Here is a 25,420-nt window from a genome sequence, read left to right as displayed (position 1 = left end):
TGGCTTCTGTAGTACACCTTGTGCTTCAAAGAGTACACCGCCGTTGTTAATATATTCCGTTTTGAATTCTTCAAAAAAAATAAAAATTCACATGTGATAAACCAAAGGTCACAACTACTTTAATAGTTTATTGTGTTTTCTAACAAGGGTAAACTTGAGAAAACAATAATAAATTCACTAAAACATCAAAAAATTTGAAATATAGTTGAAGTTCTAAAACATCAAAAGAAAAGGAATGAAGGGAGTATAAACTACACACACAAGTAAAATTGCGGAATTCAAACTCAGATAACAACAACGTTTGACTATCCAATTTAACATTTTTGTCGGTTAAACCATGACTTGTGGACTTTAATTGAATATATATATATAGGCAAATTCTATGGTACATCCAATAAATTTGGGTGTATCGGTACACCAAGTCGTAAAATTAATAATAAATGAGTTATTTTTTTTGAAGAAAAATAATTATTTTCTATCATTGACAACTAAGATAATTAAATTTTATTTACCAAAAGCTTCGACGAAATAAAATTTAATTTTTAAGAATTTTTATTACTCATAACAATGAATATTGATTATTTTTCATGACAAAATATAAATTTTTTAATATGATCCTTATAAACAATGAAATGATGATTTTTCTTATGAAATGATGTTTTCTAAAATATAAATATTAACAAATACTTTTTTATTTCATTAAAGTGATCGTTAATTTATATATTTTGTGAAACAAGAGTACCAGTACATTCAAAATTGTGAGTGTACCATAGAAATTCTCATATATATATATATATATATATATATATATTAAAGTATTAATAACTTAGAAGAAGAAGTGATAAATATTTTCTACTTAAAAAAAAAATCACTCAAATTTATAAAAACCACATCTTTGAAGTAAATTCAAACTTGCTAAAACGGATTGTGATTGAATGCAGTCATGGAAATGATGCAGTCACACAGTCAAACCAAACAGAGGCATCTGATTAAATTGACGGTTATGATTCAACTTCTTTAGTTTGTTGTCCACTTTAACCCACAACAACACATATTGAAAAATCTGGAAAAATTATACCGTCAATATTCTGTCTTTCGTCGACCCCTCTGAAGCAAATATTTCTGATCTTCATCTTTGACACAGTGCTATAAATATTCATTCATATGGGTTGTATTAGCGAAGTGGTTTTTCAGTTTTTTCAATTTCTGCATACGACCCACAACCACAACTATAATAACTTAACTTAATTCTACTCAGATGACTTGTGATGTGTTGCGGTTCATGTAGTTTGTGTTGCTTCTCCGAGGATATGTGTCGATGTCGGAACAGTGAACTATCTGAAACAAACCCATCAGAATGGAGCGGCTGTTAGCGGTGGTGGATCGTATTGCATTCGCCTTGGTTATAGAGTTTGATAAATTGACCAATTCATGTCTAAATGGTTCGCCGAGGAAGATGATGGGTGTCAAGCGAGAAGTTAGAGAGGAAGAAGAATGGGTTCTGTGTTTTCCCTTTTTTCCCAATCCTGTGTTGTGGGTTTAAAGTGGACAAACTAAAGAAGTTGAATCATAACCGTCGATTCGATCAGATGGCTCTGTTTGGTTTGACTGTGATTGCTAAAACAGAACAGAACGGATTTGTGTTAAAAATCAGGTGAGATTTATATGAATGTTTTTAATCTATAAATAAAAAGAATCTAAAGCTTACTTTAAAAAATGAATAAATAAAAAACAGAGAAGGTAAGAAGAAACAAGTGTTGTGTTGGGAGGAAGCAAGAAATGAGAAAGACGAAGAAGAGCAGCAACAACAACAGTAGTACTTCAGATTCAGAGTGTTGTCAACATGGTGATGCTGATGCTTCTTCTCCTAAGCAGCTTGATGATGGTTTCTTTGAAATCGAAACCATTCGCCGTAAAAGGCTCCGCAAGGTAATAAATAAATATACTATATATTATTATTTTACTCAACTTTGTTATGAATCTATTTATTATTTATTATTATTATTCTGCTGCTGATGCTGCTGCTGATACTGAATTAACAGGGTGAGGTCCAGTACCTGATTAAATGGTTAGTTACTCGCTCTTCTTGCTTTTGTTTATTATTATTATTGAGAGATTATTGATTGATTGATTGATTGACGATTCATAGGCGTGGCTGGCCGGAGACTGCCAACACATGGGAACCTCTTCATAACCTACAGTCTGTTCCCGATCTCATTCATGCCTTTGAGGAGAGGTAGTACTCATTAACCCTCCTCTCCTCTATGTATCTTTCATTTCATTTCATTTCATTTCTTCTTCTTAATTTCAGCCTCAAATCAGCAGCAACATCAGCAGCAGGAGGAGCAAAACCTCTTCGCAAGCGCACCAGACGCACCACCACCACCCACCTTCCACCACAAACTACTAATGCTCATCCTACCCCCCTCCCAAATTCACAACAACACATTCCTCACCAAAATCAACCAACATCAAACCTCCCCCAACAAACACCCATTCATGCTCAATCCAATGGGAATTCCCTTCACCGCAGAGGAACCAACCGCAGAAAATCTGCTTCCGTTAAAAGGTTCAAGAAAGACGAATCTTCTCCTACAAACAATGCACTTGGCTCCACTGCTCCTTATGTGGGGAATAATATCAATACTCATCAAATCATCACCGGTGCTAAAACTGCCAGCAATATTGTCAAGATTATAAAGGCTATAGGCTATTCAACTTCTCTATCTTGCTACAAGCAGGATATTTTAGTCACCTTTATGGCTATGAGGTTAGTCACTCAAACTCCACAATTTATTCTTACACCTTTGCTTTATAAATCTACTTGTTTTCTAGCTGAAAATGCCAAAACTTCTGATTGTTGGACTTGATCATGTCTTGGCTATTTGTTTACTGTTATATGATTACGTTAATGTTTCAGTTATTTGTTAACTGCTATAATGACTAGGTTAACATTTGGGTGATTTGATCAGTACTATGATGATTAGGTTATTCATTTGGTTCTATAATGATCAGTTTCATAGCTGGTATGTTTAGTACTATAGTAATCAAGTCAAAGGTTGAGTTATTTGTTTAATGTTAACGATTATTAGGTTAAAGTTGATCATTTGGTTACTTATATGTGGGAAATTAATTTTATAATCTATTTAAACCCAGAGCATACGTTAAAAGCGAGGGACTGTAGTTAATCAAGCACATAACTATTTTCAATTTAGCCAATATACTTGTAAGATTGTTATCTTTTGCTGATAAAGTAGTTACTTAATCTTTAAAAATTTAAGGGGGGTAACAGAAAGACACTTCATTAGATTAGAGATAATGTAATTGCAAGTTAATTTAGAACTGTGTGCTTAGTATTGCAGTATTCTGTATCAAAAGGGGCACATGTTTGATGAAAAACATTTTAAGCCTCTGGATTATGTAAGGAAAAGAATCCCTTTTGCAGTCACCTTATCAGTCAGTTAAGAATGTCTGATTGAGTTAGAACCTAGTCTCAAAATCTTTTGTATTTTCCATAAAAAAATAAAAATCTTTCGTTATATTGTTTGTCCTGGATCCTGGTAAATCAATACTTCGACAAAACTGACCTAGATCACGCCAAATGGTTATCTTATTAATCACGATTTCAATTTTACCATGTCAGTACTAAGAATTGGCATATTTGGCATGATTTAAGAGTCTGTCCTTTAGTATGAAAAATGGTTTACTCGTCTTAATTATTGAGCGATTGTATGCATGGAAATTAAATTAATTTTAACACATATTTCTCTTTATTGTTATCTTTTGCGGAGAGAATATTTGGTCAACCTTATGTTATTAAATTACTTGACCATCTGCTAATATTTGCAAGATCATTCACTCCTACCGTAGATTTAATCGATAAAAGCTTTATTTTCTTAATAAATAGAGAATGAAATTTAGCTTGGAATATATTGAGATTGAAACTATATTTTTTTAGTGCCCAAAGCAGCTGTTTGTTTTTCTTTGGTTAATAAAAGAAAATGCCATTGTTCCAAAAAAAAAGGAAATGTTGTTTTGATGAAAGAGAATGAAAGTTAATGCAATTAAGAAGTCGAGATTTCCTCAATTACGTCCAGTTTTATAGTTCATTTACTAGAGGATAGCCCTAATAGAGATTTTTTTGTTTGTTGAAGGAAGCCCTAATAGTGGTAGAATTTAGGTAATGGTCGGTTTTATTGATCTAACATGCCCCAAGCACTTTAGTTCTATGGGCTGGAAGTGAAGAATACACCTCTCTATTTTATTTTATTTTTTGTGCTGAAATTTACCCTTAGAGGAATGCGGGTGGCAAGGAGAAAAGTCACACTAGCTTATTAGGAAAGATTGTCATTGACTTTACATCCCTGACAATTAGTTAATCCACCACATAAGGCTAAAAATAACAAGCCATGCATGTTATTTATTCGGGCTTGGAGTGCACATCGAGATTACTTCTATTGGGCTCCAGCTACTATTATGCAGTTGCTACAATTTTTTTGTATTTATAAAAAATTTATTCAAAGAAGAATGAATATAGAAAAAGAAGGCATACTCTGCAAGGACACAGGTAGAAAGAGAGAAAGAATTAGGAAAAAAAACAAAACTTTCACAAATTTTGAAGAAAAAAACATTTAAGTGTTTAGTCCTACATCTGCAATAGAGATTCCTTGGAAGAAGCTGTAGATAGACACCATGAGGAAGCCTTAAATGATCATGTATGTTGTCAGATATAGATATAAAGAGACGATGAGTTAGTGAACATTTGAGCATTGTGATCAGATACGATCAGGATACTTGTAGTTTGTTGTCACTACTAAACTTTGAATACAAGAAACAAAACCAAAGCTTCAAGTTTATATAAGAGAAATGATATTTGTACAACCATTTCTTGACAACTTTCTCTCTTATACTCACATTATTTTTTTACTTTCTCTCTCTATTGCTTTGGTTTTTGTGTCAATACTTCATTTTCTTTGTAAATCAATGGTTGTCACATAAGTTTTCATTCAAATAGTTGTTCAAATAAAACAACTCTATATAAATACCATCTGTCTAAAAAACTAGTAGGCGAAAAATGATTTTGCCATACCTTACTTAAATTTATGGGAGCTTAGGACTTCAATGCCTTATTTGATTTGATGCAAAATTTGTATTTTGCCACCGCTTTCATGGAGATTGAAGTGAGCTAGATTACTTTTAATAATCATATCGCATGCTTCTTCACATAATGCATATGTGATTAAATCTATAGGTCTGATGGAACAGAAGTTATGGTGGATAACAAATATCTCAAGGCAAACAATCCACAACTGGTAATCCACTATATCTTGGCAATGTTAGATTGAAAGGATAATTTTCTTGTTAATTTTTCATTTCTTGACAGTCTTCAAAATATTTATATGGCCTCTTCTCACATGAAGTTGATGATTTTTGGAATTTTGCAGCTGATCAATTTCTATGAGCAGCATCTCCGGTACAATCCTACTTAACTGGGCAATGTATTGAAAGTACTTTCTTGTGTGATTATATCTCCTTTGTTTGTTGTTAGTTATATACAATGGAGTTGTAGATGCACCTCATAGTGAAGGGTTAGTTGTTGGTTAGTGTATGATGACAAATGACTATATAACCAAATCTTTTGAAGACCTCTTAGACCAGCTATTCTACATCATGCTTTATCCTCTTTACTCATGAAAAGGGCCGTATGAAATTGCCTAGATGTTGTGCATTGAACATCATTTAAATTTGATCTCTGTTTCACTTAATCCATCCTACTTTTGTGTCAAACTCGTCCCCTTTCATTTCTTCTACTAGCAAATTTGTTCATATATTTTTAGAAGAGATTGATCTTCATGTACTGTTAAAAGATTTTTTATTTTCATTTTACATTGTCAAACAATCACTTGTATACAAGGTGTACTTTGTATGACTTTTGAGTTAGATTTGTTGACTAAAGTAAAATTATTCTCACGATCCAACGGTGTTTTTTTAATGACACTGTTAAATCATTTTCATAAAGTAAAATGAAGAATCTTATATTTAAAGGATTTAATTTGTTTGAAGACCCCTCTTGGCGAGCTTAATAATCTTTTCTCTTGATGATATTTTCGGGGATGACATGCTTAGGAATGTTTAGTTTTTTCTTATCAGCTTTGGTCATCTTTTATACCATAAAAAAAAAAGATTTTGGGTTAAATAATGTTTTTCCTCTTGGCATTTGGGTGAGTTTTGAAAAACTACTCTAAAAAAAACTTAATAACCCCTTATCATTCAAAGATTCCAACAAAAACAACATTGTTCCCATTTGAGCAACTGAACTGGCGTGACATGCTGATTGGACAAATTATTTGATTGGACAAATTATCACGACATCACAATTGTTACTGCAGCACGCCCCACTTCCTTTTACTTTGACCCATGTAATCTACCAAATGGATTGATCAAGCGGTTGAGAGCCGTTGGTGAACAGTTTGCAATGTTATTGCTCGCGAGAAATAGCATGGCTCTTTAAAAAAAAAAGGTAAAATAATCTGCCCAGCCAGCATGTCATGTCAGTTAAGCTGCCCCGTTAGATGAGTTTAAAGTTGTTTTTGGAATCTTTGAACGACAAAGGGGTATCTAAATTTTTCTTCATAGGGTTTTTTTTTTTTCTTTTTTTCTTTCAAAACTCATCCAAATGACGGGGAAAATATTAATTAACCCAAAGATTTTTTTTTTCTGGTAGTATTAACCCAAAGATTTAATTTGTATATGTTTTTTTGACAAGTTTTAATTTGTATATGTTGTCAGTTAAAGTTTAAAGAGGTTTTATGCATACGCTTAATGATTTGTTTTCATGTTATTTAATAAGTATGTGAGGTCAAACAAATTAAATGTTGTGACAATATATCATTATATTCATTTGTAAAATATTTTTACACCGACAGTGTGTAGAAATTATATTCTTAAAAGATTTAATTTGTATATGTTGTCAGTTTAAAGGTGCTTTACACATACTAACAATGTGTTGCCTCATTAATTAAAATTTATGGTCAACATCCTAACGAGTGAGACAGTCACAAAAATAAAGGAAATTAAATGAAATCTAAAACTCAACTCGTATTTGTTTCTCTTACTTTTCATCGAACAAACATCCTTAGATTATGAGATAAATTTGACATAAAATAGAGAAAAATAAATGAGAATTAAAATTTAACTCGTATTTGTTTCTTACTTTTTTTCTCGAAGAGGTATATGTTAGATCATTATGTCATTAACCAAGTGTTTGAATTCAATTGGTTAACAAGCTGCCCCTAAAAGTGAATTATTTGGAAGAACCCAAATTTAATTCCTGGTGGAAACAAATTTTAGTCATACATTTTTTAAGTCCAATCTCCGAATTACTAGGATCCCCTTTTCCCGTAGCCAAAGGCTCAACACCAAGAAAAAAGAACATTGTATCATTTATGATAACAATGACGATCCAGACTTGGATTGCCAACGTTAACTTATCTTCGTTGTTGATTTAAAATCGATCAACTTAAATTAGACCTTCACCAAATTATCTTTCACTTTTGACTTGATTGAATGACCAAGATTAATTACTGCATCCAAGTTGAATGTGTAGAATTTAAATTCTGAACCTAAACTTTTACTTATACGGAGGACATCAATTGTCGTTTGTAATTCAAGTCATTTTCGAATGATAATCCACCATAGACCATTTATCAAAGCAAGGACAACAAAACTAAAATAGACAATCAAATTTGATTTGAACGGTAAACGTATCATGATTTTTTTTATATGGGAAAATATGTATCAATATAAAATATTTGCAGAAGACGTGTGAAATATTAGGCAAAAGAGATACAAATGCTGCAACGTGAGGCCAAACAGACCCCAAAAAAATTGGGGAGACAACAAACTTACACCCACAACATCCCCAAAAACAGAGAACCCTAAAAACAAATAATAATATCAAGACATACTAACTCGTTCGAACAGATGTTTCCCTTCCAACTTGCCACAAAAATCGATCACCTTATAACATGATGCAGGATTAGTAAACAGAGATGACACTGTGTAGCTGAAACCACCTAATCTTGCCCTTAGCCAACTTCATAATTTCAATTTTTGCGAGACATCTCGAAACTGCTTATGACAATACAACAATCCTTAAACTTAAAGTAAAAGCGACTCTGTACTCATTGTGCAAAACTGAATTATACCCAACCACCCACCGAAAACATAATCTCCAAACATGAGCATAAAGAGAACATTAAAAAAAAAACAGATGACCGAAAGCTACTCCCTGACACCCAAAACCTCTCCAGCATGATAATGACAGCATACTTCAATCCATTAGGTTCTCCTTTGTGGAACTAGTCTATTCCAAATTCTAGCTATAAAAATATCTGGTCATTGATTCTCATTGCTTAACATCTCTTGATAAGCTTATCTCACTGTATTTTCCTCCATTATCATGTCTTCATGACCACCCATCTCTAACCCCTTCTTTCATGTATCCATCATAGGTAAGCCCTAGATTAGAAAACCCTTTAGCTAGTTAGGTTAGTGTGTGATGTGTTCAACTAATAGAAAGAGATAGCAGAGAAGGATCTCGTCATTTTGATGGAGTTGGAATTAATCGTGATTCTATCTTTCAATATTTAAATTATTTGGACTACTGTTTTCATCCCTTCCCTGCTTTTTTTTCTTCCAGTTTTTTAATTTAGAATTCCTCACATAGATTGCCGAGGAATTAATCAATTAACCCTCCTGCTACGAATAATAACACAATTACTTTTTCTAGAAAAATAGCTTGCTCAGCTTAACATCCACCCTTATTAGTATCCCATCACAAAGTCTTGATAGCTCGATGGTAAAACTAACAAAATAGAAAACATCATAAACACAATAAAGTACAAAGTGTGAAAGTGCAACCAAGCATATATAACCGATTGACATTAATATAGAGTAGAATACAGTGCCAAATTATTCATAGATTCTTCAATGAAACCCATTGCTAGAGAAGAACGGAAGAAAGATTGCAATATCAAAACTCAAGATGTATGTCTGAAGGATATCCAAGCCAATGCTTGAGGTTGTATCCAACAGTAGACCGTTGAGTTGTATTGACGAATTGTGAGTATAACAGGATACAAATAACTGTTTGACAGAATATTGTTCAAAAAAATTAAGCTAGAGATGTATAACCAACTACATAGAGAGGTAACAAAATCTGCCAATAATGCAACTATTCTAGACTTATTGTTTTGATCAATGTCTTGATACACAAAGTCGTGCTGCAAGTCTTATACCTTTTGTCATCAGATATATCAATATTTCCACTAACTGACCTGAATCTCACTGATGGATATTAATTGCAAGTACCTTCATATGATATGATGCCTACATAGAAAATCAGAAGTCTAAAGATCCACATTGTTTGCTCTCAATGCTCTTTGTTCCATGGCTTTTATTTTCTTCCTTGAAACCAATGGCAACCCGACTCCGTCCAATTCCCAATTTAGGCAAACCTCGATTCAATCCATCAAGCAGAACACAAGCTTTACACCATTTCTGTACATGAAAAAGTAATTGTATCTCATATTGTAGTTATGATGAACTAAGAGTGAAATCAAAGGGAGAAAAGAGCGCATAAGAGATTCAAGACTAAGAACACCCGAATTACAATACAGCCAATTGAGGAGAAAGAGAACAAAAAAATAAAGGTGAATGATGCAGAATTGTTCTAAAATGAACCAGAATATTTGAGTTGAAAAACAAAGGACATAAGATAAGCCTGTTTATAGTGGTATGAAAGCAAGAAATGTTCAATTTGGATGGAAAGCAGCATTGTATTGTATAATATAATATGAAACCAAGTTTTAGGGATGGTAATGAGAAAAATACCTGACTAGAAATATAACCACAGCGTTCACAAAATCCCTGTTCAGGCATTTTGGTGGTCGTAGAAATCCTGAAATTCTCCCCTGATTTGATGATGTCGAGGATTGCCCTGGGTCTGCATTATTGAATATGAATATGAGGCTGGCAGTAATGGAATAAAAACGAAAACAAGTAGCAACCAACAAACCAACCTGATTCTCTCCAAATCCTTGATGAACTCACGAGCAAAACCACGGTAAGCATTTGGAGAATAAATGCATTCAGTGGAAAAGTAGTCAAGCTTCTTGAAATAAGCATACATAACAATTTCCTTTTCATAAGTGTACTTGAAAGGTTTGCATCTAGGGATGGGTCCATCTTCACCTGTTATGATTGAACTGCATCTGCTCAGTCTAGCTATATCTCCTCTTAATATGTTTAACAGCACGGTCTCAGCTATGTCGTCCGCGTTGTGCCCAGTCACCACTTTATCTGCTTTCAGGAATGCCGCTCCTCGATCCAGTGCCTGCCGACGGAACACTCCACAGAAGGTGCAATTGTTCTTCAGACCAATCAGTTTCACGATCTCGTCCATCGTCCAACCGTACAAATCCTTGTAGGATACAATTTTGAGAGGCAATCCGTACTCAATCTGATTTCTATGAACGGTTTCAAGAGAATCGTCGCGGTACCCGGTGATGCCCTCGTCGACGGAGAGAAGGAATAGATGGAGGCCGTAATCGTGAACGCGGTTGAGTTTGGATAAGACGTAAGCGAGGACGGTGGAGTCTTTACCGCCGGAAGCTCCGATGGCGATTCGGTCGCCGCGGGTGAAGAGGCGGTTATCGACGATGAGTTGATGAATCTCATCTTCGAAAGCAAGGTAGAAGCATTCTCTGCAAATCTGTTGAAGGGTTTTAGGTCTCTTCAGAGAAGCTCTTCTTTCATTGCATAAACAGCACATACGCAAGCTTCTCTTCCCTTCCATTCTCTTCTGCTACCCAAACCCTATCGGAGTATCGCGCTTCACTATTATTACTACGCGTGCTACATAACATAACATTTATTTTTTTACAGTATTTACAAATTTAACCTATAGTCAATTATTATAATTATTACTAGTTCGCCCTTAATCATTGTTTAACAAATTTAAACTATTATTACTACGCGTGCTACATAACATAACATAAGCTTGATCGAATGCAAATCATTGTTTAATAAATTTTACTTGCACCTCTCCACCCTTAATTTACATTAACAATATCGTGTATTGTCCGGTGATTGGATCTCATAATAATTATTAGTTCATTGACATTTACATGGGTATGAAACGTGAACAACTTGCAGACTCATCAACTAAACCAAATTTAGTCTAACCATCCACTAATGACATTACCTTCAGGTAGTTGTACCATTTGTATCATTATTTGTTCTATTGATCTAATGTGTATAGCTATGTATTTCTTTTTAACGGTGCTATATAATTCTAATGAAATGGAAAACAATGCACTTATAAAAAGACATCTATATTCCATACATTCTTTATTTAGATTATGCAGCACATGTTTCACATGGCATTAACTCCCCCTACATGCTTAGCATTTTCAACTAAACTTGTGTTCAATATACAATTGGAAATAACAGTAGCATCACACATGTCAAACTTAAGTTTCCAATCCATACTGCATATAAATAAAGAAAATAAGAATAGCATCAAGAGCAAAAGCCCCAATCTAAACACAAATGTAAAAATACATTAAGTAGAAAGGAAGATACAACAAAAATGAATTTGAAGAACATCCTCCTGCAGTAGATCCGAAAACTAAGCAACATAGATAGAGTAAAAAACACGACATTTTTCGGTCTTCATAACCAGAACCAAAGCTGAAAAAATTGGACAGATTGCAAGCAATCCAACCTTGTAGACAAACTCTGCTACCCACAATCCAATAGTAACCACAAACTCTGCTACCCCCAACACAGATGCAGAGCAGTACCTGTAGACAAACAACAAAACCTCATCAGTCGAATAGCAACAAAACCAATATGTTGCCACACTAAACAATTAGTTGGGCCTCAATACCACTCATATAAGATAAAAGTGTTACCTGTGCTTGAAACATGAAACAAAGGGAATATAGAATGATGTTGCATCTAAAACCCTCATGATCCATTTAAGAAGCAATAACTTGATATATCACCAAAATCTCAACCAACACCTTTGGATGACTTGAAGACAACACAACTTGATAGCACCACCACATTACCATAAGAACCCAATTTAAAGACCATATAAGAGATACTGATGCTAACCAAACTAATTAATTCTGCAAACAATACACCACAACTTGTAAAAAGATGCAGAAAAATGTGACACATTATTTCAGCCCCCTCCACAAAAACACATTTGCTATAAAAATAACATAAGTATCTGCAAACAATACTAATGCAATTGGTTCTTATTGTCCATGTATATGCTAAACTATCATTAATATAAAGGGAAAAACTTATGAAAATTGGAAGTAATTAAAATTGGAAACCTAAATTGTACCTATATGAAAATCCTATATGGAAATCCCTAAATTCATACTTTATAAATTAAAAACTCAAGACGTTGATTTTCATGAAATAAATCCTCATCAAGAATTCAAACATATATTATCTCCAAACAAAAAAGTAAATAAGTGATTGAAGACTTCAACAAAACTTCGAACAATTAGAGGAAAAATATTACACTTGATGCCTATTTTGATCTAGTAGTTTAGATATGGACATCAATTTTCACCATTCACAAATAAATATGCACTCCCTCCGGTCTTGAACAATATAATTTTTTTACCAAATACAGTTCAACTTAATGCTTAAAATGACCATAGGGAGTTTCAAATGAAGAGAAGATGTATAGGGATTGACAGAATCATATCACACAAAAGCCTCATCGCACAGATTGAGCAACTTACGTCATTACAAAAGTCTTCTTCCTCTGCCTATTCATTGCAGAGACATTCACCCGTGCAGTTACAGACAATTCTGAATTTGTTCCAACAATCTCAATCTTCATGGGCTTTCCATCCAAAAGCACATTGTTATATCGTTTAAGAGCAGCAAATGCATCACTTCTTCTATTGTAGACAACTTCAAATGAACCCTGTTACATGGTGAAACATTTATGCTTAATAAAACATGACAACAACATAGTTGAAAAGCTCAAAGGTAAAACACAAAACTGTTAACACTACTACTTTACAAAACATATATTGTGTAGTTAAAGTTGAAGAAAAGACAGGAGCTAAAAAATACAACTTTCCAAATCATTTACAGACTGTTTGGTGACCCTTAATTTCAACATGAGCGGCAAAATAACAATCACTGAATCATTTTTTCAAAGCAATTAATGGTGAGCTTTCTATGGAATCCATTTGGGGGCATTTGATACAAAACAATCCCAGCCCAGTTGGAAATTATAAGCTAAAATGTGAGAAAGACTGATCTCATAGAAGACCTCAAACTCGTAAGAAATTAGTTTTAGGAGATAATTTTCAATTGGGTGCGGATTGTTGATCTCGTAAAAGACCTCAAACAGATAAGAAATTAGTTTTACGTTATAATTTCCAATCGGGTGTGGATTCTTTTGTGTTATAACTCTCTCACTCATACTTAGTTATAGGTCAAACATGCAGTACCTTGTCATACTTACCTGAATTTTTTTGGTAATGATTTTATCTTATTAAACCATGTAAATTACCAAATCATCAAATCTTAAGAAAGAGGTAAGAATACACACCTATGACAACAACTCTCATATGTATAGCTTCACATTTGCAACCTATAGAAGCCAACCACACAAAGATTGCATGAATGAAACTTAAGTCTACAGTTACATTCTTTAAAAGTTAAAACTAACACAACATACAAAGGTAGTTTAATCAAAATTTTATGGCTGAAAGCATATTTCTTAGAGGACGTACCTGTTTGGTAGCGTATTTCCGTCACCAAACATGTGTTTGTGGATGGTTTCCTCGCGATCTATAGAAGCTCCAGAACCAAGCTTCTTCAGTTAACATGGTTTTTCACCGCATTATTGCTTGAGACTTTGATCATTCATCAAAAAAATACATGATACTAAGAATCATAAACAACCATTGTCAATCATCCTGTCTAAATCCAACTCAATGTATCAATACAGTCAGAAAGAAACAAGAAAATTAATACTTACCCAACCAGTCAAAAAGATAACTCCAAATAAGAGGAAGGCACTACCATTCATAATCAATGTCGAAGGTTCCTGTCATGACCGATGTGCACCACGGTGACCCCTCCTCTAATCCCCCAAAAGATGCAGTATCCTATTTATAATAATTGCACAAATAGAAATGAGTCATCAACAGTTGATGAGTTCTTGTTTAATCACACCATGATCTTCATACAACCGTTCGAATTTACGGCGAATCACACCACTCCACCACCGACGCTTGTCAAAGCCACCATTTAAAACCTTCGTTCCACTTCCGGCACCGTCACCACCTCCGTAACCACCGAATCCTGCCATTGTTCAGTCTTAACCTCCTGCAATTTCATTAGAGACCATTAACATTTTTGTATATTGAAGAATCTTTTACTGGAACAAAAGAAACTAACACATCAAAATAGCAAACATATTTTCATAAAGCAAAATGTAGAAAATCATATCATTTAGATGTATTGATAAAGGCGAAAGAACATGAGACTGGAGGTTTTGCGAGGCATGATTTCAAACTCCAAAACTAAAAATAATTAGTACCAATAAAACAAATCACATGAAAATTCAAACTTTATTCGAAATAACTTACTACAGGAAGTGCATCAATGAAATTGCTATAAATTTTATCAAGAGGGTGTGTATTGTAATCAACTGTAGTACAAATTGCAGCCAGGTTTATAACCTAAACACAGATCAAAATGAAAATTTCGAAACAAATTAAAATAAAAGACTAAATTGAAAAGAAAAGAAACTTAAAACTAAAAATTACCATGTGTTAATGAGGCTGAGACTCTGTTGGATGGCCAAGCAAGCAAGACCCTACCTCCCTTCATTAACCCCACTATGATCCCCTTTCTAATTTCAACATTGTCAACAAAAACTCTGATAGAAGCTTCTAGAAACAGAAAACCCTCTCTACCACAAAACACCATTGTCATGAACGATTAGCAACTTGTACAATAGGATTCAGCAAGAAAACCATTGGATTCAACAATTTTTCACAGAATCAGAACCAAAATTAGAAGAGATTGAAATCATAAAACCGTGTAAGAATTTATTCGAAAATGAAAATCGAATTGTAACATTGATTTTGTGAGCTGAAATTGGAAATCAAAACCCACAAAGATTTTGGGGTTGTAAAAAGGAAGAAGAAAAGAAGAGGAAGATAATGTGTTGAGGAGAAGAGGAAGAAGAAAAGGAAGAAAAGAAAGGAAGAGAAGAAGAAGTTTCAGGTGAGAAAACGTTTTGAGGAGAAAACGTGTGAGGGATGTTCTGTAACCGACCATCATCTCCTATTGGCTAATTATGTGGCTGTCATAATTACCAGGTTTGTGATTTCAAAGGGTAAGAAAATAAATTCTACATTAAATTTCATATTTGTATGTTTTGCCTCCAGAGAAAATCAGTTGTAAATGAGTGAATTTCAAAGGAGCAAATTAGGGCAAATTTGCAGATCGGTGTTCCATTTATATTATTAAGATTATTTCACTTAAGTTTTCACTAAAATAAATTCATTTATAATTTTTTTGATCATACCAACCGGTGTCCCAGACATTAGTTAACATAAATACCCCTTTAGTTTTAAATCAAACACTAACCTCCCTTACTTTGTTATCAAATGGACAAACACCTCCCTTTTATCTCAACATCATAAAATTACATCTTAACACCGTTAAATCTCTCTTAACTCTCACACTTTCACTCACTTTATGAGCTCTTTTATTTCACTTCATTGTTCAACATTTTTTCTTCCATTATTTTATTAAGTTTCTCTTCTATTTTTGTGGTTGTGTATGTTCATTCTATATCATGAATGAATCTGTATTTCAAATTTGTTTATTTTATGGATTTTATGAAACACAATTTCGCGAAACAAAAGGAAAAATAACCCTGCAGTTTGCATATGACTTTCAATTTTGAATATATGTTAAAAGGCACAAACAAGAAACACTTTCAAATTGTGTGCATTTTACATTTTTTTTTTTACTAATCATGAGTTTTTTTTTAAGGAACTGATCATGAGGTTGTGATTTTGTCATTGTTCCATTTTATGAGTTACTGTGTTTCTGTAGATCACATGATGTTTATGCTTAGGGGTCGGATTGCAATAATGCCGTTGTTGCTTTGAGAGGTTGAAGTATCAATGGGGTTAAAATTATTCATTGATGGCTAATACAGGAAACAACACTTCAGCCGCACAAAAAAACCAAAGAACATATGCATTTTTGAAGAAACAGGTACAAAAATGATAAAGTATAACCTTTTTTTCTTTTTTATCTAACAGAAGTTTAACGGTGTTAAAATAAGGGGAGGTTTGTGTTTTTTAAAAACTGGAGGGGGTATTTATGTTGTTTAAGTAAAATTTAAGGGAGGTCAATGTAATTTGCCGTTTTTTTTAATGGTCAAATGCATTTTATGAGAAAAGATTATCTCGTGTCTTAGGCTTTGTTTGCGAGTTTTGAGGGGAAGGAAAGGAAAGCCTAAGGAGAGGAAGGAAAGGAAAGGGAGGGAAGGGAGAAAGGAGGGAAAACCTTCCCCTTGTTTGAGAGTTAAAACACCAACAAGGAAAGGAGATGAATGACTTATGTTATAAATTTCTCTTCTAATTTATTCAAAAGAGCTTATCTCATGAAAAACAAATTATTTATAGAATAAAAAAAACTTATTACAATCACTTTATAAAAAACAACTTATTTATACAAAACATCTTATTACGGTCTCTTTTTAAAAAACAGTTTATCTCATGAAAAACAAATTATTACGATCTTTTTTTTTTTTTAAAATAACTTATTCAAAACAGCTTATTTATGCAAAACAACTTATTACGATCTCTTTTTTCAAAAACAACTTATTTATGCAAAACAGTTTATTACGATATCTTTTTCAAAAACCGCTTATTCAAAACAACTTATTTATACAAAACAACTTATTACGACATCATTTTCAAAAACAACTTATTCAAAACAGCTTATTTATGCAAAATAGCTTATTACGACCTCATTTTCAAAAAAGCTTATTTATGCAAAACAGGTAATTACGACCTCATTTTTTTTAAAAAAAAAAACAGCTTATTCAAAACATCTTATTTATACAAAACAACTTATTACGACCTCATTTTAAAAAACAGCTTATTCAAAACAACTTATTTATAAAAAAAACAACTTCTTACGACATCATTTTCAAAAACAGCTTATTTATGCAAAACTGCTTATTACGACATCATTTTCAAAAACAGCTTATTCAAAACAGCTTATTTATGCAAAACAGCTTATTACGACATCTTTTTCAAAAACAGCTTATTTATACAAAACAACTAATTACGACCTCTTTTCAAAAAACAGTTTATTCAAAACAGCTTATTTATGCAAAACAACTTATTACGACATCTTTTTCAAAAACAATTTATTCAAAACAGCTTATTACGACCTCTTTTCCAAAAACAGCTTATTCGAAATAGTTTATTTATGCAAAACAGCTTATTACGACCTCTTTTCAAAAACCAGCTTATTCAAAACAACTTATTTATGCAAAACAACTTATTACGACCTCTTTTTCAAAAACAACTTATTCAAAACAACTTATTTATCCAAAACTGCTTATTACGACCTCATTTTCAAAAACCGCTTATTCAAAACAACTTATTTATACAAAACAACTTATTACGACCTCTTTTTTAAAAAACAACTTATTCAAAGTAGCTTATTTATGCAAAACAGCTTATTACGACCTCATTTTAAAAAAAAACTTATTCAAAACAGCTTATTTATGCAAAACAGGTTATTACGACCTCTTTTTTTTATTAAAAAAAAAACAACTATTTTGCATAAATAAGTTGTTTTTGAAAATGATAAGTTGTTTTTGAAAATGATGTCGTAATAAGTTGTTTTTTTTTATAAATAAGCTGTTTTGAATAAGCTATTTTTGAAAATGAGGTCTTAATAAGTTGTTTTGTATAAATAAGGTGTTTTGAATAAGCTATTTTTTTTATTAAAAAGAGGTCGTAATAACCTGTTTTGCATAAATAAGTTGTTTTGAATAAGCTGTTTTGCATAAATAAGTTGTTTTGAATAAGCTGTTTTGCATAAAAAAGCTGTTTTGAATAAGTTGTTTTTGAAAAAGATATCTTAACGAGCTGTTTTGCATAAGCTGTTTTTGAAAAAGAGGTCGTAATAAGTTGTTTGGCATCAATAAGTTGTTTTGAATAAGTTGTTTTTTGAAAAGAGGTTGTAATAAGCTGTTTTGCATAAATAAGCTGTTTTGAATAAGTTGTTTTGGAAAATGAGATCGTAATAAGTTGTTTTGCATAAATAAGTCGTTTTGAATAAGTTGTTTTTGAAAATGAGGTCGTAATAAGCTGTTTTGCATAAATAAGCTGTTTTTGAAATTGATGTTGTAATAAGTTGTTTTTTATAAATAAGTTGTTTTGAATAAACTGTTTTTGAAAACGAGGTCGTAATAAGTTGTTTTGTATAAATAAGGTGTTTTGAATAAGCTGTTTTTTTTTATTAAAAAGAGGTCGTAATAACCTGTTTTGCATAAATAAGCTGTTTTGAATAAGCTATTTTTTAAAAAAGAGGTCGTAATAAGCTGTTTTGCATCAATAAGCTGTTTTGAATAAGTTGGTTTTTGAAAAGAGGTTGTAATAAGTTGTTTTGCATCAATAAGCTGTTTTGAATAAGTTGTTTTTTGAAAAGAGGTCGTAAGAAGCTGTTTTGCATAAATAAGTTGTTTTGAATAAGTTGTTTTTGAAAATGAGATCGTAATAAGCTCTTTTGCATTAATAAGTTGTTTTGAATTAGTTTTTTTTTTGAAAAGAGGTTGTAATAAGCTGTTTTGAATAAGTTGTTTTTTGAAAAGAGGTTGTAATAAGTTGTTTTGCATCAATAAGCTGTTTTGAATAAGTTGTTTTTTGAAAAGAGGTCGCAATAAGCTGTTTTGCATAAATAAGCTGTTATGAATAAGTTGTTTTTAAAAAAGAGATCATAATAAGCTGTTTTGTATAAACAAGTTGTTTTGAATAAGCGGTTTTTGAAAATGAGGTCGTAATAAGCAGTTTTGGATAATAAGTTGTTTTTGAAAAAGAGGTTGTATTAAGCTTTTATGTATAAATAAGTTGTTTTGAATAAGCGGTTTTTGAAAATGAGGTCGTAATAAGCTGTTTTGTATAAATAAGTTGTTTTTGAAAAAGATTGTAATAATTCAGTAATGACTAAAATTGAAATTTTGAATTATTATGAGGGCAAAATTGTCAATTTGTATGTTTAACCCCAAAACCTCCCAATTTGGGGGAACTTTAAAATTGGACAAATGAAGCCCTTCAAGACCCCCCAAAACCTTTCGTTTGTTTTTTTAAAACTCGCAAACAAGAGTTTACCACTCTATAAGCTTTTGCTTCCCCTCCCTTCCTCCCAAAACTCAACTCGCAAACAAAGCCTTAGGATTTACCATAGGATCATAAGCAACTGACTATTCACAATGTTTTTTTATTGGCTGAGCAATTGAATTATCACGATGTTTTTTTTGTTTTACAAATTCTCTCTTCTTTGTGTTGACATTTTGCAACGTTTTTTTTTAAATGATTATTTAAGGTTAAACTCTAAGATTTTACAAAGGCTAAAAAATTAAGTATATAAATTTTTTTTTCCTGGTCATATCAATCCCATCGTGAAATTTCGATATGCTTTTAGTCTCTACAAATATAGCGAGTTTGAATTTTGGTCCCTGGTAAATTTTTTTTTTGAAATCTATCCATGTAAATTTTTTTGTATTTTAATATAGTCCTCAGACATACTTTTAGGTGTCACTTATTGAATGTACCAACTTGTATACATGGAGTTTAAAAGGAATTAAATAAATATTAAAAATTAATAAATCTGAAAAGTGTTTTTATTTATTTTTTAAATTAATTTCATGTATTGGCTTTCACTTCCCCCTTCTTCTCACGTGCTGCACTCCTCTTCTTCCTCTTCCCCCTTCTTCATCTTCATTCTATCATATGTTCATCTTCTCAATCAAAGTCATAAGAAATGAAACCCACAAATTCTTCTCTCATCCTCTTGTTATTTTGATCAATAAAATAAGAATGAAGCTCATAAATTCATAGCCATCAACAACAAATCACAACCCCAGTACTAAAGAACAACATGGAAACAATAATTTGAACCCAGAAAAAAATCCGTTCTCACCATGTAGGGGTTCTCACCATAAAACTAGATCTCGTCGTTTCGATTCGTTGTTACAACCACTTGTTTTGCAGTTGAGATTGCAAGAAATTAGGTCAAAGAGTGGAGAATATGGAGGAAGGGTGGCGTGCTCCTCAACAACATGTTTCTCATCTGTGTATTTTCTTTCATTTTGAGCGGATCAACGTTATGAACATTCTTAATACCATGTGTACCTTATTTTTTTCTTCTGAATTTCGACATACTGTGTTTCCAGAATTTTGATTTGGATTTGGATGAATCTGAGAACAAAAAGATTTTGATTTGAAGAAGATGAATTTCGTTTTCTGGAATATTGATTTGAAGAGGATGAATTGATGAAGGATTGAATGGACGAAGAAGAGGAGGGACGAGGAAGAGACCTGCCAAGAAGAAGAGGAGAAAAGGGGGACGAAGAAGAGATCTGCGAAGAAGAAGATATGATAAAATTTCGACCCCTTTTTTTGCAGTTTTTTTTAATTAATTAAAATTAATTGCTATATTTTAAAAATTTCAAAAATATATTATTTGATTTTTTAAAATGTTTTTAAAATATGATAAATGACATAATTGCCACCTGGATGACATGTGGCCAACTTTACACAATCAACATCTGCCACATATGCCAAAATGTGCCAATTCATCAATAAAGTGGACCCAAAGATCTTTTTAAAAAACAAAATTTTTTTACAAGAATTGATTTTAATTTTTTTTTTTTAGCAGGAACCAAAGCCCAAATTCGTTATATTTGTAGACACCAAAAACATATTTTAACCTTTTACAAATATGCTGAATTGATTTAAGGCACCAAATATATTTTCTCCAGTAAGATTTGCATGTTCGCATCACTCACATCTTCTTCTTCCACGAAGGAAACAGTTTTACAAACTTTCTAGTTGGGTTAGATGTTTCTTTTCAAAACAAAAGAAACATTCGATCTTAATTACCAGAAAACTTAAGCTTTTAAATAAAACTAACTATATAACCATTTAAAAGAAAAAAAAAACCTTGCAGAATAAAAAGCTTTTAAATAACGGAGGGAGTATATTTGTTTTTTTTTAAAAGAAATCTACTCCATCCGTTGTTAATAAAAGAAAAGAAACGACCATTTAAATAAAACTAGAAAACTACTCCTCTGTTCTTAATTACTTGTCGCTTTTATAAAAAAATTGTTTCTATTTCATCATTCTCAAAGTTTAATATAATATTTATTATTGTTCTGTCCATTAAAAATTGTTTCTATTTCATCATTCTCAAAGTTCAATATAATATTTATTATTGTTCTGTCCATATCACCTTTAAGTATTTATTCTGGAGAGAATAAATAAATAAAAATATAAATGAATAAGAGTATTATAGGTAAAAGAGAAATAATTGTATCAAAAGTTAAAAAAAACAATTATTAGTTTCCTTGGTACGTATAAAAAGTCAAAAAATGACAAGTAAATAGAAACATAGATACTAGTATTATAAAAAGAGAAATGATATTTGTACAACCATTTTGTGATAACTTCTTGACAATTTTCTCTTTCATACTCGCATTATATTTTTATCATCTCTCTTCATTTTTCTCTCTCTATTGTTTTTAACCAATGAAAAGAGAGAAAAGAAAAGTTGTCATAAAATGTTGTATGAAATAGTTGTTCAAATATCACTACTCTTTTAAAAAAGGACATATACCATGACACATTTTAAAGATTCCACAAATAGTAAATATTTATTAAAAAAAACTTAATTTTCAATCTTTTGAAAAATAAATGGATACAATTTTCAATACATAATTTCTACTTTAGTACCTTATCACGCGTCCTTACATAACATGTTAACATTTCATTTATAAAAAACATAAAATCTACCCTTGCTTATAGCTAATGGGTTTTGTCAACAAGTAAGTGCCTCCTAAACACTCTTTAAGAATTCTAGAATAAGAAATTACTTTACAAGAAAATCAAATATTTCAGTTTCTAATACATTGATTACACAATTTTTCATAAAAAAATATTATTTAAAGGTGTTAAATAATACCCTGGACACTCGATAAAATTTCCCATAACCTTGTATGTTGTAACTTGTGAGTATAAAGTAAGAAAAAATGTAGTTACACATGTTATGGACCTAGCGCGAATCCTCCCACATAACTGATCCAACTCATGCGAACAAAAACATTAATGGATCAACAAAATGGACTTTAGCATGTACGGACGATGGGTTAAACGGGTCGTCCCGTGTCCCACCAAGGACATTGTAAGAATCTAGATGGTGTTCTTGGGGCACCAGTTAAGAAAGTTAAAAAGAAAATTTTCATTGAAAACAACACATTATTGACTTTGAACAACACATTATCTAGATGGTGTTCTATATTAGTTTTTTTAAAGGAAAATTCTATGGTGAAGTCACGAAAATGACTTTTCTGATGAAGTTAACACTATAATATCAAAAATATTGACTTTGAGATTCACTACAGCGTGTAACTCCGTGGTATCTTTACAACAAATCTAGGTCCAGATTTGTGTATTGAGAGCTTCCTTTTTCCATCCCTAAGTTCTTTAAAATCCCCCCCAACAAAAATTAACTGAATTACTCCTCTTCTAAAGTATGATTCCTGGCAATCAGTTTAAAAAACCCTGTTGTGTAAGTTAAGTACATCAGGCTGTATACTGCACTCATCAGAGAATAATTGAAAATGTGATATATGATGTTAGAGAGGTCAATACAAGGACATGTGTTTTGATGCAGTGATGTGTTTCAAAACAACATAGCAACATGGAAAAGACAAGGACAACTTCACTTTCTATTCCCATCAAAGTTATCTTCTACCAAACTCCATGTTTCTTCCTTCTACCACAAGCTCCATTGAAAAGGGAGCTCAAAGACACATCACACTACCTTGGTTCAAGAGTGATGGTGATGTTGGTAGTGAAAGTGGAAATGGAAAAAGAAAGGAGGCATTAGAGGGTGAAGGTTGTTTATTTTTTCATGACAAGTACAAGCTTTATTAACATCTAAATTTTGTATGCTGTTGGAAGTATGGCTATAAAGCAATATTTATAGGAAAAAGCATATCAGAGGCCATGTCTCTTAAGACAGTTTGGTTTAACTCAGGAACTCAGTGGTTGTTGAAGACAAACAAGAGAGTTTCAATACATTATATATCAGTTGAACAGAAACTTAAGAATATTCCTTGTTAAGCCCATGACAACAATGGGAGATGCATTAAAAATAAATTCAACTAGGGTTAAGGAAAAAGTTAATAGCATTAAAAACTTCCAGTTCTAGTTTAGAGTTTAGAACGACCAATTCCTTTGTGTCCATGAACTTCATGCTGCACCATCAAATTGATCAAATAGCAAACCAACCAATAAGTGAAAAAAAATGATCTGCCTAAGACATGATTTATTGTAAAACATTATAACATTGCATCCAATCTCAGTTACTGAGAAATGTTTGTTTTGATTGTTATTTTCGTACTTAACAGGTGAATACAGACAAGTAGTTAAGAAGGAAAAAGAGTAATTAATTCTTTGGAATGTTCTTGCCAACAATCTTGGCGGGGGCTATACGTAGAAGATTACCAGGCTTACCAGGAAGAGCACCTTTGATCATGATAACATTAAGATCTTTATCAATTTTAACAATCTTAAGCTTTCTGGTCTTCCTGTTAGTTCCACCCATCCTACCAGGCATCTTCTTTCCCTTGTATACGCGACCAGGTGTAGTTCCGGCACCAATGGATCCAAGTTGTCTGTGACTCTTGGAACCATGGCTCATTGGTCCTCTTTTGAAGTTATGACGCTTGATACCACCTGTCATTGTCAAAGTAAGTTCATACATTAGTGATAGATATTATTATCAACTTAACTTGGACACTAGAAGGGAATGCAAAGAGAGGGAGAGAGTTACAGACCTTGAAAACCCTTGCCGATGGTGGTGCCGGAGACATCAACAAGATCTCCTTCATTGAAAAGCTCATCAAAGACAAGGCGCTGATTAGGTTCAAAACCATCAACGGATTGAAGACGAAACTCCTGAAGATGGCGCATAGGAATGGCTCCGGCCTTTTCAAGATGACCCATTTCAGGTTTGGTCAATTTGCGGTCTCTAACCCTCCGGTAACCAACTTGTACGGCGTTGTAACCGTCAGTGGCGTCGGTTTTGATCTGAGTGACGATGTTGCCTTCTTTGAAACCGACAACAGTGACGGGAACTACTTCACCGTTAGGTTGGAAAAAGCTCATCATTCCCAATTTGGTACCCATGACACCAACACCAGCCTCTAAGCTCATTTTCACCACCATCGCTCCTCCTCTTTTTCTTTGGTGCTGCTGCAATTTCACAAATTGAGCAGAAAAAGAAGTTGAGAAGGAAAGTGAAGAAGAAGAAGAAGAATTAGAACAAGGTATTGAAATGGAGAATGGAGAAGAAATGATAGACATATTGAATCAATTGACGACGCTCGACTGTGTTTATGTTATCTATCTCAAGAGAGAGACAGAGAAGAGAAGAGAATGAAACACAACAGCAACAACAGCAAAGCTTATCTTATTCCATCCAATTTCATTTCAATACCCGACCCGCCCCGCACCAATTTCATTTTTTTTTTTTAAATAAACCCTCCATTAAAAAAAATTAAAATTAACTTTTTACACTTTTTTTTATTGGCTTCATGTTGTTAAAGAAAAGTTAGCCAACAAAAAGCTTTTCTAAATTGTGACATAGTATCAACCAAATGTTACACATTTAGTTAAAAATAATAATAATCAAAAGTCATACATATACATCTTTTTTAAAGGATTATACATATACACTTTAATTACCACAACATTATATCATTTTAATTATTCTTTTACTAAAATTCTAACATTCTGAAAAACTAAAATCCATGATCCCTACCACTTGTGTTTCCGCAAAATCAACTATGTATTTCTCGAACAACAATTCACGTATTGTTCTCAATTAATTTAAAGCTAACAATTGATTGTCCCGTGAACTTAGTTTGATTGGTAAAGATAATGCATAATATATGATTAAATGTTTAAACATGATAGTTCAGATAGAAACTTGTTTACAATTTATTTTATATTTCATAGCCATGTTTAAACATTTTTTAAAA

General features: G+C 32.4%; 3 protein-coding genes and 1 long non-coding RNA gene across 5 annotated transcripts; 1 reads left to right on the top strand and 3 right to left on the bottom strand.

The window, feature by feature from the left end:
* The first annotated feature begins 1,085 nt into the window (after positions 1-1,085).
* On the top strand, positions 1,086-5,787 carry LOC112420461 (chromo domain-containing protein LHP1). Of its 2 annotated transcripts, XM_024780000.2 has the most exons (7): positions 1,086-1,654; positions 1,736-1,929; positions 2,043-2,068; positions 2,150-2,236; positions 2,312-2,770; positions 5,252-5,312; positions 5,445-5,787. In XM_024780000.2, exons 2-7 carry the CDS (start codon positions 1,780-1,782, stop codon positions 5,487-5,489), a joined length of 828 nt encoding a protein of 275 aa, XP_024635768.1. In that variant the 5' UTR covers positions 1,086-1,654; positions 1,736-1,779; the 3' UTR covers positions 5,490-5,787. The 2 variants fall into 2 exon arrangements, with proteins under 2 accessions (XP_024635768.1, XP_024635769.1); XM_024780001.2 differs by lacking the exon at positions 1,086-1,654 and having other exon boundaries at positions 1,713-1,929.
* A 3,123-nt stretch (positions 5,788-8,910) lies between these two features.
* Positions 8,911-10,916, bottom strand: LOC11420450 (cytoplasmic tRNA 2-thiolation protein 1). The gene is made up of 3 exons (XM_003604030.4): positions 10,083-10,916; positions 9,895-10,006; positions 8,911-9,561 (listed from the first exon to the last, which is right to left on the bottom strand). Exons 1-3 carry the CDS (start codon positions 10,856-10,858, stop codon positions 9,403-9,405), a joined length of 1,047 nt encoding a protein of 348 aa, XP_003604078.1. The 5' UTR covers positions 10,859-10,916; the 3' UTR covers positions 8,911-9,402.
* A 669-nt stretch (positions 10,917-11,585) lies between these two features.
* On the bottom strand, positions 11,586-15,275 carry LOC11420449 (uncharacterized). The gene is made up of 5 exons (XR_003010384.2): positions 14,880-15,275; positions 13,839-14,436; positions 12,831-13,018; positions 11,979-12,197; positions 11,586-11,867 (listed from the first exon to the last, which is right to left on the bottom strand). It is a non-coding gene; the product is annotated as an uncharacterized lncRNA (long non-coding RNA).
* Positions 15,276-23,669: 8,394 nt separating this feature from the next.
* On the bottom strand, positions 23,670-24,825 carry LOC11419287 (50S ribosomal protein L3, chloroplastic). The gene is made up of 2 exons (XM_003604026.4): positions 24,215-24,825; positions 23,670-24,113 (listed from the first exon to the last, which is right to left on the bottom strand). The coding sequence occupies exons 1-2, from the start codon at positions 24,741-24,743 to the stop codon at positions 23,824-23,826; spliced, it is 819 nt and encodes a 272-aa protein (XP_003604074.1). The 5' UTR covers positions 24,744-24,825; the 3' UTR covers positions 23,670-23,823.
* Positions 24,826-25,420: the final 595 nt, after the last annotated feature.

This window comes from Medicago truncatula, chromosome 3 (genome assembly GCF_003473485.1).
Source record: "Medicago truncatula cultivar Jemalong A17 chromosome 3, MtrunA17r5.0-ANR, whole genome shotgun sequence".
Taxonomy (NCBI): domain Eukaryota; kingdom Viridiplantae; phylum Streptophyta; class Magnoliopsida; order Fabales; family Fabaceae; genus Medicago; species Medicago truncatula.
The sequence above is the reverse complement of the archived record's forward strand: the minus strand, read 5'-3'. Positions and strand labels throughout refer to the sequence as shown.

Bases quoted from the DNA above. Each gene is read 5' to 3' on its own strand.
- LOC11419287 (XM_003604026.4), bottom strand. From the start codon at position 24,743: ATGTCTATCATTTCTTCTCCATTCTCCATTTCAATACCTTGTTCTAAT. The intron at 24,114-24,214 runs GTCTGTAACTCT...TGACAATGACAG, and splicing joins CATCGGCAAGGGTTTTCAAG to GTGGTATCAAGCGTCATAAC.
- LOC112420461 (XM_024780000.2), top strand. From the start codon at position 1,780: ATGAGAAAGACGAAGAAGAGCAGCAACAACAACAGTAGTACTTCAGAT. The intron at 1,930-2,042 runs GTAATAAATAAA...CTGAATTAACAG, and splicing joins GCCGTAAAAGGCTCCGCAAG to GGTGAGGTCCAGTACCTGAT. The intron at 2,237-2,311 runs GTAGTACTCATT...TCTTAATTTCAG, and splicing joins ATTCATGCCTTTGAGGAGAG to CCTCAAATCAGCAGCAACAT.
- LOC11420450 (XM_003604030.4), bottom strand. From the start codon at position 10,858: ATGGAAGGGAAGAGAAGCTTGCGTATGTGCTGTTTATGCAATGAAAGA. The intron at 10,007-10,082 runs GTTGGTTTGTTG...TCAATAATGCAG, and splicing joins AAGGATTTGGAGAGAATCAG to ACCCAGGGCAATCCTCGACA. The intron at 9,562-9,894 runs GTATTTTTCTCA...TTTCATGTACAG, and splicing joins GTGGTTATATTTCTAGTCAG to AAATGGTGTAAAGCTTGTGT.